The 12,477-nt window shown below is 33.6% G+C and overlaps 1 protein-coding gene across 1 annotated transcript; it reads left to right on the top strand.

The window, feature by feature from the left end:
- The first annotated feature begins 453 nt into the window (after nucleotides 1-453).
- PRR27 (proline rich 27) lies at nucleotides 454-12,108 on the top strand. The gene is made up of 3 exons (XM_019799949.2): nucleotides 454-501; nucleotides 7,990-8,013; nucleotides 11,638-12,108. Exons 1-3 carry the CDS (start codon nucleotides 454-456, stop codon nucleotides 12,106-12,108), a joined length of 543 nt encoding a protein of 180 aa, XP_019655508.2.
- The last annotated feature ends 369 nt before the right edge of the window (nucleotides 12,109-12,477 follow it).

The following is a 12,477-nucleotide window of genomic DNA, read 5'->3' as shown; positions in this document are numbered from 1 at the left end:
AAAGACGCTGGAGGGGTGTTCACGGGAGAGTGACATTATAAGATGTGTGTCTTTGGTGAAAAGATTTAAAAACTGAAGACTTTTTCTTTGACTTCATAGAATACTCCAACCCTTTAACCCTTCCATTATATTCCATTCTACCCAATCCCTCTTGGCTTCATTTCCTTTCTTATTCAGGCTGAACCCTAGAAGGTTTTTTCAGAAGGAAAAAACATATGACATATACTGTGAAATGGTGGAGCAGGAAGAAGCTAAGAGAAGTTTTCTTTGTCTTCATAGAACACTCCAACCCTTAACACTCTGATTACATTCCATTCTTTCTATTCCCTATTGGCCTCACTCCCTTTCTTACACAGCTCAGATTTTAACTTTGACTTTTTCAAATATTATCTTCATACTACATACAACTCTTCTGCCTCTCTGCACTTAATCCTGTCTGGAAAATACCCAACCATGGACTCAATTTCTACTGCCACTCCATCCAAGCAGCTGAATCCTAAAGTAAGTTAGTTTTCTGAACTTTTTTTGTCACCAAAGACTGTTTCTCAAACTTTGTCTTGTTGGCATTAGAGTTAGTTGCCTTTCTCAACTCTCCTTACACTTTCAATTAATTCTACTAAAAAACAACTTCCCTTTCCATTTTATAGACAATATCGAGTCCGTCAAGCCCAAACACTATCTGCCACCTACTACAATACTTCAATAACTTGATAAATCTCAGCATAACTTCAATTGTCTCCTTCAAGTCTCAAAGAATATGGTGACCTTCCTTTATTTCAAAGCTAATAGCTCTTTTCATGCTTTTTAAAAAATTTTCTCTGTAATCTCTCCTTCTTTACAGATTGTGGTAAAAGTAATAATGATGATTATAATACATGAAGCTGAGCAGCTATGTGCAGGGTAATTTATATATTTGCCTCAATTGATCTTATATAACCTTATAACAATTACTATTACATTACTAATAATGATTAATATTGTACCTTACAGATGAGGAAACTGTTGTAGAAAATAAGTTGCCCACAGGCACACTATTATATTTGGACCTATTAAGATTTACTTCCTGGTAATTTTTATAATTCTATTTCTTTAGCTATTTCTTCTAGGTATTTTGCATGGACACCTCTTCTTTACACAAACATTGATATTTTCTAGGACTCTAGCTTCAGTCACTTCTTTTTAATTCTACATATTTTTCCTGTATGATCTTATTCACTCTAACCATTTTAATTGCCACATACGATTAGCCAATTAAAATCAGCTCCTAATTCTCTTGATTCAGCTCTATAACTGCTGTCCCTCAAATTTAGATAGGTGAACCAAACTGAGTCCTGAATATCTCCATATATCTGTTGGCTTCCCAAATTAAAATGCAGGCAATATGAGGGGCAATGTGTAAGCAGAATCTCACTTGAATTCCTAGTTGTCAAAATATTATCCAGTATCCATGAATTCCCAGGTTATTGCATATATTCCAGACCTAATATTTTATTATAATAAATTAAACTGGAGCATAGCAGCTATCATAGCTCCTCTTTAAGATCACTAAATAATTTTCAAGGATTTGTAAAGAGCCAATCTTTTCAGATTCAAGTTTATTTCATTGGTAATTGGAGGAGATTCAAAAATATGAAAGTAGAAAAACATTACAGAAATACGGCCATTGCTTGCATACTTATGGCAATAATACTTTGTAGTATATCTTTATTGAGTATTTATCTTGCAAGTTAAAAACCTTGACAATTCCAAAAGTGTAGCTGTCAGTTACAGAGGAAAAAGCACCTTATCTCCGTTACAAAAGCACAGGATCTGTTCCAGTCCATCACTATTCTAAAATCACCTACTGTCTGTGGAGTATGATATTGTACATAACAAAAGAAAGCTACTGTTATGCTCATTTTTCATATCCATTGTTTCCAGTCAAATATATTCCATAGGTTTCCTATGCAGTTGAATCACAAAATAATAATTCAATAATACCCATTTTTTTAGTATAACAATCTAAAATAGGGGGTTAATTAAGTTGACACCTTTTTAACTTCCTCATTCACAAAAAGGTGGTATCTTTGGAGCTTTAAATTCCAAAGCCCTTATTTTAATGTTGTCCCCCAACTACCTTTTATCCACTGGGTTACCTTTCTCATATTCTCTAAGGTCTAAACAGTACTAAGTGACTAAGTGAATGATCAAGTGAAGGAAAAAAGGAAGGAAGAAAAGAATGGAAGGACAGATGGAAGGAAGGAAGGAAGGAAGGAAGGAAGGAAGGAAGGAAGGAAGGAAGGAAGGAAGGAAAGGGAACAGATTTTCAAATTCTCTGGTTCCTTCCTGGGCTGTTCCTTGAGTCTACTGATGAGCCAAATCAAATGCATTCTTTTTCGTTCTTAGTGAACTTTTGATTTCTAGCATTTCCATTTCACTCTTATACTTTCCCTCTCTGCTGAAACTATCTATATAATCATCTTGTCTACCTTACCATTAGAGTCTTCAATATATTATTCAAAAATTTTTAAATTATCTCTTTGAGAGTTCTGAAAATCAGTTTAACAACTGACTCTGGTTCTGATGATTGCTTTTTTTAATCTGTAGACAGTTTTTTTTGCCTCCCTGTATGCCTTCTAATTGTTTTACTGAAGGCCAGACTTACGCTATATTTTAGTAGATAATAAGGTTAATATTTTAATAGTTGTACATGAGCACTTTTCCTTTTGTGAGACCATTACTGGGGGGAGGAGTTATGTTCACTGATTCCACAGAAAGAAAATTATGGTCTTGGAAAAGAGGTTCTCTCATCCTAACAAACACTACAACGCTTACCATGATTCAAGAGGGTATCAAGCTAAATCACTTCGCATTACTCTGATTAAGACTTGGGCACTGCCAACCAGTACGATTTTTTTTATCACTTCTTATTTATATCACATATTACTAGAAATACTTTGTTGTCAATAATAAATTTACAGGACAGAAGAGATCTTTCAGTTTTTAATATTTATTCATAGTAGGTAATTCATGTTTGTAACACTAATACAGAAATAGATATCACCCTGTTATTTTTTAAATATTTATGTTAATCCATTTTATTCTAGGTTTAACATAAAATGAATCAGGCATAAAATTCCTTCATCACACCTTCTAGAAATGTCAAAATTCAACCAAGTAATCGATACATGCAAAGTGTATTTAGTAATTAAGCTTAACACAGTTCCTAAATTTGTCTTTTACTGCCACATTCTGGGATCTTCCCTATTTTTAGGATTCTCTGAAATGAGGGGAGTTATTTATAGCCAAATAAGTCAAATTGATAGGTTTTTATTTTTTCAGATATGATGCTGATTTACTTCAAAACAGAAGAAGTAACATTAAATTAAAGACTTCCTATAACTACCCCTGGAGGAAAGGGAGTGAGGCACAGTGTCCAGAGCAAGACCAGATCTACCGTCATTAGTTTCCATCCTGGAAACAAGGTATCCTCCCTCCAACCCTGATATAAAGATACTTCCATTCGTAAAAGATTCTCTCCTGGGTCTCAGACAGACTTTCACAGAGTACCTATAAATGTACATTTACATTCTCTCCTGGTTTGGAGAAGTTAATATTACAGCGGGTTGTGTAAATCTAATCCACCACACACGTCTGAATGATCACTTCAAGACTACATAAAAGAAGACCCATCATGGGAACTTTTTTTTTTTTAATCTCTAGGTTCAGACTGGACTCAGGAGTTCATATAAACCTAAAAGGGTGGGTTTGCTTTACTCAGGTACTCTCATGTTCTTCTGAAGAGCTGAAGTCAAGTCATCCCCCCCTCACGTAAAAGGTATTTGAGGGAAAGAAAAAAAAACTGAGGAAAAGGAGAAGGGAAAATTATTATTTGAATGAGACATGAATGCTTTGTTCTTTCTGGAGCATTCTAAAGTATTAAATCACAAGTGATATATGGATAGATAAATAAACTGAGACAAGGGAGAAAAGATTTTTAAATATTGCTAAATCTGGGACTTTTCCATTCTCAAGTGATTATTTTAGAACTCTAAAATTATAATTGAGTTATCCTTTGTTAGCTGTTAATTATTCCAATAGGAACACTTTATTTTTTTATATTCTTTATGAAGAAGAAATACTTATTCATCTTTAATAGAATTGCTAATGCATAAGACGTTCGTTAAATTAATAGTCACATTAAGACAAAAGTCAAATTAAGTAAAACTATGCTTATTGGATTATCTATCATATAATAATTTTAATTTAAGCTGGTATTATTTGAACTAGTTATATAGGATTTTTGTTCAAAGCACACTACAAAAAAAGTGAATGTGCATTTTCTCACATAGCTTCTTTCACCTATATTTATCTACATTTTTGAGCCATGACATATAATCAAACTGATAGGTTCCCAAACTAATAGTGGGGGGGGGGGTTCTTCTAAATTATTCAAGTGCCATATAATTTGACAATTACTAGATAATTATTAGACAATATGACTATTATTATGGCAAATTAGATGTTTGCCATGTAATATATGTATGAAAATCTGCTCCAGCCAACTAAATCCTCCTACTTCAGAAACCTAGATAAGGCTAAAAGGAATGGTTTTAGAGAGATCAATAAATATATCAGTTAACTTTATATTGTGACTCTTCAGGTCACATGTGCTACACAATGAAATATAGGCTAATTTAAAAATAAGTGATCTATATTGAAGAATAAAATATTATCTTCTTTGGGTATAAATTCATATTTTTGTTTCACCAATTAACACTTTATTTTCTTTTTACAAAAATGTTAAAATACACCAAAGGGAAATTTTAGCACTAAAAAAATTTTAAGAGATTTGTTTGATTGCTTAATTTGTTCCTCTGTTTGTTTATAGTATGACCCATTCTAAAAGGATTTAAGACAGCTTGCAAAATAAGTAAAACATAATTCTTTTAAAAAGATATAAATATTTTGATAAGGGAAAAGCAAGACTAGGGGAAATAATATAAAGCCAGAAATGCAGTAAGCATTCCCAAATGGGGTGCCATAATGCCCTGTAGAGTTCTAAATATGGCTAAGATATTTGACTCAAATTCCTGGTAGGCAAAAAACAAAAATAAATGCAAAAACAAGAGATCAGTAATATCAATGTATCTAGGGCATGAAAGTATATCCGTAGCTCAAGAAAAGCCTAGATATTGGGTCCTGTCAGGAATTTCTCCAGTGCTATTTATAGGGAAAGAGAATGAGGCACAGATCTCTGTCCAATGCATCTTTACAACTTAAAAACAATGGTAAAATCTATTGGTTTCTTATATAGTCTCTCAATAACAACAACAAAAAAAACCAGGTGTATAATACCAAACAACATTAGAGCAAAGACCATCCAATATGTGGTCAAAACCATATATATATATATATATATATATAAATTTGTGTCTTCAAATTATAGAAAGGGGTTGGGCTTCCTCTGGCAGTGATGTTCCGTTGCTGAAAGTGTTTAGGTAGCGTCACAAGGAATACATGACAAAACAAATATATATNATATATATATATATATATATATATATGTTTTGAGAAATGGATGGAGTATATAATTTCCAGGGCTTCCCCCATGAATATAATTTTGCAGCCTAGGTCTTGTTATGAATTAGGCACTAAAGCATTCATGGTCTTATCAAAAACTTGAAAATATTTCAAGTTATTGGAATATATTTAGCATACAAGTAACACATTCTCACTTCACAAAAAAATCATACACTATAGAAGATAAAATCAAATTATGGAAATTATTTTAAAAATCAGATATTATCTAATTAGAAATAACCCATTAAATACTTTAGCTATATTTAACATCTGAATATTTATTTGGCAATATATTATAAACCTGATATCATTATTAATAAAATACCTCTTGGCATTTATATTTTTACATTTTGAGATATTAAATGATGTTATGTAAGTGTCTTGTATATATTTTTTTGGTTAAGAGTAGAGATAATTTATGTTTGGGGGGAAGGGAGAAGACAACCAACTAGACACTGTTTTATTTTTCTTTGAAAAAAATTGAGCCTAATCAACATACCTGAACATATGGCTGCCCCACCACTTTTCAGACAGAGAGGGAAAAATGGATGATTACAAGCCTAAAGGTTTACGCCACAGCATACAGTGGTAACATTAGGAGTGGAAATGTTTCCAAGTGGTTGATACCAATCTCCCAATTATTCTGTAAAAAGAAAACCCTAATACAGCACCCATAGAATGGCTACTTTTAAGCAATTTTATTTCATGGTAAGCCCTCCATGACAAATTAATTGCAAAGATGTTTCCCTAAGTAACTAAATGAGTTCACTCCCACTTAAAGAAGTTTAGTTAGAAGCCAATTAATTGTTGAAGGACAGTTGCAGAAAAAGGTAATTTTGTTTTAACATCATTCCTGTTAGATAACGGCAGTAGTTAATAGTAGGACCAAATTTTCTGTTGAGGGTGCTTCTAATCAGACCAATAAAACTATGGATTTATTTGTCTCTCTCTAGGAGAAGAGAAATAACTAAGATATATATTGTATGTTTTCTGAAACAACCACTTTATAAACTTAATCTTCATAGGGTCACTCAAAATGAAGCTTCTACTATGGACCTGCATCCTGTGTGTTGCTTTTTCAAAGGTGAGTGAGTAAAAAGACTTCTAAATTATAGCAATAGTATAACCACCGAACAACTAGATAGGAATTCATGTTATTGACATAAGTTAGTATAGCACTGATAACAATGAAGCAGAGAGACATGTTAATGCGTACAAGTCTTGTTGCGCCAAACTTTTGTTTTAAAAAGCAAAATAATAAAGTTGTGTTATCTAGATGGCTAAGCAGCGAGGAAAAGTTCAAAAATGCAGTAGGCTAGAAGAGAACAAAGTTGCAGGGAACCAGAATCCCATGTAGATTGTTTTAACAGAATTTGTGTCTTCAAATTATAGAAAGCTGGGTTGGGCTTCCTCTGGCAGTGATGTTCCGTTGCTGGAAGTATTTAGGTAGCGTCACAAGGAATACATGATGGAGTTAAAATCAATGGACATAATGACCTTCAATGCAGCATAAACAGATGAGACTCCGATGTAAGAGATAGCTGATGTAAAATTCTTAATCCTAGCCAATGAGTGTGCTAAATAGCCTCTTCTGTAAAAGGAGAAAATTACCACACTTACCTCATAGAATGGTTCAGGATTAAATATTTATCTAAAGTGCTTAGCAGAGTACCTAGGAACTCAAATGCTACTTGATATTATTAACTACTATTTCAATTATTGTTATTATCCTGGGCAAATTTCAAGATATTATTTCATCTCCTAAAATTACCTGAATTAAGCTCTAATTCTTAAAATAGAAAATGATGAGTTTCTACACTATTTTTTATTCTTGTGCATAGCTGTGGTGAATTCATAAAATATACTGAAGCTTAATTGGAGAACAAGTGAATATATGATCCTTCTGCAAGTATAAGCAAGTGACAGACAGACAGACAGACAGACAGACACACACACACACACACACACACACACACACAAAGAATGAAAACAAAACCTGAGAGTGAAAGACAGCAGCAAAACCAGATATATGAATAACAGTCAGATGATCTTTTATTGGTAAGATTTACAAACTACAAACCAAAATCCTTCAGCCAAAGTTAAACTTTCTATGGCAACTATTGAGGTCAGAAACATATGTTGATCCCAGATCGAACCTGAGAGAGTAGAGAGAGTCAGCTCCCTGTTCAGTGGGGAGTCTGCTTCTCCCTCTCCCTCTGTCCCTCTGCCCCTGTACCCCCCTCCCCGCTTGTGCTCTCTCTTTCTCACTCTCTTTCAAATAAATGAATAAAATCTTTTTTTAATAAAATCTTTTTTAAAAAGAAACTATACTAATAAGACTGTACAAGTTCTTCAGTAATATGGAAATCTGGGTACAGATGTCTTCAAATAAATAACCATAGTGAATTAATTTTTCCTTTGTTTTAGAAGCGCTTCCACTTCCCTGATGAGGTAAAACTTTTTTCCATTTACATATGAATGTATTTGTTTTTACCTTAAAGTGCATTTTACACTTTAAAAGTCTCCGATTTCTTCACAATGTAATTTTGTGACACTATTGCTGTTAAAATATTAGTGTTATCAATCTATTCTTATTTGATAGAAAAATGTTTATGGAATACAAATATATTTGTGTTTACTCTATTTCCCATAAGGTCTTTATTTATTTTCAATGAGCAGAAGTACTGAGTAAGTGCAGTATATCTACATTGTGATATAGGTTTTGCTACACTCAAGGTTCCTCTTCATGCCTCTATAGAATTTATGACAATCTACTAAACTTACTTGAACAAATTAAGTGATGAATCTGGAAAGGTTGTGCTTGTATGAGAGATTAGAGCAGAAGAAAGTATGATCTAGGAATTACTAGCAGGTAGACTATGTCCCAAGGAGCTTCATAACTTCTGGGCAGAAAATACCCACAGATTATTCCTATGTGGGAGACCACTGCATTCATCGATTAACTGATAGCAGACTTTTTTAAGTTCTTTGTCATTTTTACCTCATATTTTGATGATAGGAGGATGCTAAGAAAATTGTACTTGTACCTAACAAACGAGTATGCAGCAGATAAACATGACAATCTAGCAAAGAAAAGCCAAGAGATGTGGTCTGGATGTGCTCACCATCTAATACCATGAGACATATGGCAAAGAGGTAGAAAGGTTTTGAAAATAACTGTTAAACGAAAACAGTATGAGATATTCTTTTGTATTTCTTATCAGAGTTAATATTTTACTTACGAGAAACTAGGGCTCTATGATCACAATACTAATCACTGACATTTGTCTCTGTGAACACTCCGAAAACTGTATCGCTTGTGCATCATGCATCATATTTAAGGATGAAAATATGATGCAAAAGGAAACATTTCTAACTCGGTAATTCAGGAAACCAAACTAAACTGGAAAGAAATATTACATACAATACTAAATTCTTTTTTCTTCCATTTTTTTGAGTATAATTGGCCCACAATGTTACATTAGTTTCAGGTGTACAACATAGTGATTCAGCTTCTCTATATGCTATGCTGTGCTCACTACAGGTGTAGCTACAATCTGTCACTATCCAGTGCTATTACAGTATCATTGATTATATTCCCTATGCTGTGTCTTTATTCCCATGACTTACTCATTCCATAAGTGGAAGTCTGTATCTCCCAACCCCCTTCTCCCACTTCCCTTCCTCTGGCAATAATCAGTTTGTTCTCTGTATTCAAAGGTCTGATTCTACATTTTGTTTATTCATTGTTTTGGTTTTTATACACTATTACATTTTAATGAGGAAGGCAGACTGCCTGGGAGATGTAGTAACTAGATCTGAACAAAGAAACCTTGTTTGTTCTTTCCAATATTTAGGATCCCAATATCTAGCACATGGACAGCGCACAGTAGGCACTCATCTTACACTTTCTAAAAATAAATCCTTGAATATCCATCAAGAAAAACTTAAAATATTCCAAAGCCACTGAGGAACAATCTGCATTTATTGAGAATTTATATTGCAAAGCTTTGGTAGTCACGGGGGATTTCGTAATAAACACAAATGATGTTCTAATGTAAATATCGGGTGTCAATAAGCCACTGGCCACAGAACTGTGCCCTGTATATGAGAGTTTATAAATAAATATGAATGAGAAATTTAATGATAGTGTAGAAACACTGGCACTAATAGAATATTAATATTGGCCACTGTATTTTGTAAGAATGTATTTAGAATAACAGGAGTCTACATAGTCACAGGAAAACGAGGCAAATGACTCTATCACTTAAGAAAGAAAATTTCAAGTTACTTGGAGAGTTTATACTTGGAGAGTCAGTTATACTCACTCTGAAGGTAGGTAGAGATCTAAAGAACAGTATTTTTCAGTGGCATGGAATTTAAAATAAACATTATTTTCTTTGTTGTTTTAGAAAGTTCTCTCATCTGGTGAAGAGGTAAAATATATTCATATTTGCTTAAATTTTAAGATATTAAAATTTGGTCTATATTATTTTCTTTTTAAAATAGTATTTTCAAAGAAATAGTATTTTCTATCTTATAATGTTAAATAATTCAGTATTACGGGTTTTTTTTCTTGAAACGCTAAGTAAGTAATTTAGAAACGCGTTCTTTGCTTGTATGATGGGCTCATTAAAAATGCATATATGAGCATATGTGTATTTATATATACTGTAATTTTCCTATTTATAGTGATACCTTGTCCAGTTTCACTGCCTGAACTTTAGATTAAATGCTTTAAACTGAAACAAAATTATATATCATAGAAAAGTACTGTTGATAAAGCAATATTTTCTAACATATAAAAACTGGATCTACGTTCATAAATCGTGTCTGTTATTGACAAATTAACTTGGAATATATGTAAAGAAAATGTCTGTCAAATGGCTAGCATTAACATAAGCACATAATATTAAATATAGTTTATAATATTTTACAATATTTGTTATAAACATTTAAAATTCTTTAAATTATAATTGAGCTACTCAATGAATCAAAGAATCTAGGATCTTGATATATAAACCAATATATATCAAAATTGCTCATGAAAACTGACAAATTTATGAAAGGAAATAAACTTTGTGGATGTGAGACCAAGAAATGTCTTAATTTTCTGTAAATTCCTACATAATTTTGTGTTATTGGAGCTCCCCACCAGTCTCACATACATGTAATAGACAAATCTGGGGCAACTGGAGGTTGTAGAGGTCCTTCTATGGAAAGAAATCATTTGAAATTTAATAGTGAACGCATCGGCAACATTAATAATCTCATTTAAAACACAAACAACACAGGGAAAATTAAATGTGAAAAGCCAGTGAAGATGTTGCAAAATGATCACCACATTAAGGTCTAGTTAACATCCATCATCACACAGTTATGGTTTTTTTCTTGTGATGAAAACTTTTGTTTTTTATTTTTTTAATTTTCTTTTTGTGATGAAAACTTTTAAGATCTACTATCTTAACAACATTCAAATACACACTATGGTATGAACTATAATCAATTATATCTCAATTTTTTCAAAAAAGCCAGTGGTCACTCATCCACATCCAGTGTGCTTTCCTTCTTAATAACAATTTGAGATGCTTGGCCTTGATGAGTGGACTAGGGTGCTATAGGATGGGGAGGAGATCAAAAGGGCGCCTAGAAGAGGTGTAACTAAGTGAACGCTTCGGTGGGGCACTTAAGACATCTGGGGGGCAATGACAGCACCGGGCTTGGCAGAGGGTACAGAGGAGGGCTGGAAATACCAATTCTATACTGTGCACACACTTTCCTTCTATTTTTCTCCTGGCCTACGCTGGCATATTGTTCAGTTTATAACACTCTGATTTGCCTAAACACAAAATATTTCTCCCAAAATTGAGATTTATTCAGTTTTTTTCAAGATATTATTAGTTTCTATCTCAAAAATTATGGAAGCATATTAGCCCTAAGAAAGAGACTAAATTGGAATTCTTATAAAAAATAATCTTCACTCATCATATAGCATCATGGTCATAACATGGGTAATATATAGATGGGATGGGTATAAACAATCAACTTTAACTGACTTCTTTGATTCTCCTTTAGGATTACAGTGGCAATCATTACCCACTTAACCCATCTTTGAATATTCCTTATCCCAAATCAGACATCGATTTTGCTTCTCCTTTTCGTCCTTCAGGGAATAAAATCCCCAATTACCCTGGGAATCCTGACCCTGATACAGGAATAGCCTCATATCCCTGGATTCTCAGTTCTCCTGGAGCCTTCCTCTACCACACTCCTAGCTTTCCCATAACTACTTGGTTGGTCCCCTCTTCTCCTCCTCAGAAATCTTCCCAATTTGTCCTTCCCGCAAGTAGACTTGAAGGACCTTTTTTCCCACTCAATGCCCCCATGCCGACGGCTGCTGAACCTTATATAGCTACACTTCTTGTAGCCGCACCCACTACACCACCTCCCAACCCAAAGCTTATTGCGGTTGAGCCTGGGCCAGAAGAGCCTGATGAAGCCCAGCCTGCTGCTTCAGAAACTTGGCCTTCTACCTCTCTTGACTAGGTGGGTTGCCGAAACCTTACTTCCTCCCGTAATGCATGGAATTTGTAGGACAGAGAAAGAAACTGAACGTCCCCATAAGCAAACAAATATCAGTTTAAACATTTTGAACAGCTTTATTAAGATACAATTGGCATACAGCAAACTACAGGTACTGAAAGGGTTCACCATGGTAAGTTCTGACATATGCATATACCAATGGAAAAAAAAAAAAAACCCACCCTCCCCTTTCTCTTATCCCTAATCTATTTTCTGTCCTTACAGACTGGTTCGCATTTTCTAGAATTGTATGTAAACAGAATAATACTGTAAATACTCTTTGTGTCTGGCTGCTTTCACTCAGCATAATTATTTTGAAATTTGTCCACATAA

This window comes from Ailuropoda melanoleuca, chromosome 11, assembly GCF_002007445.2.
Source record: "Ailuropoda melanoleuca isolate Jingjing chromosome 11, ASM200744v2, whole genome shotgun sequence".
Lineage (NCBI taxonomy): Eukaryota > Metazoa > Chordata > Mammalia > Carnivora > Ursidae > Ailuropoda > Ailuropoda melanoleuca.
Note: the sequence above shows the minus strand (reverse complement) of the source record. Positions and strands in the feature narration are given on the sequence as shown.

Coding starts and splice junctions, on each gene's coding strand:
- PRR27 (XM_019799949.2), top strand. CDS start 454: ATGGACTCAATTTCTACTGCCACTCCATCCAAGCAGCTGAATCCTAAA. Junction 502..7,989: donor CCAAGCAGCTGAATCCTAAA/GTAAGTTAGTTT, acceptor CCTTTGTTTTAG/AAGCGCTTCCACTTCCCTGA. Junction 8,014..11,637: donor GCTTCCACTTCCCTGATGAG/GTAAAACTTTTT, acceptor ATTCTCCTTTAG/GATTACAGTGGCAATCATTA.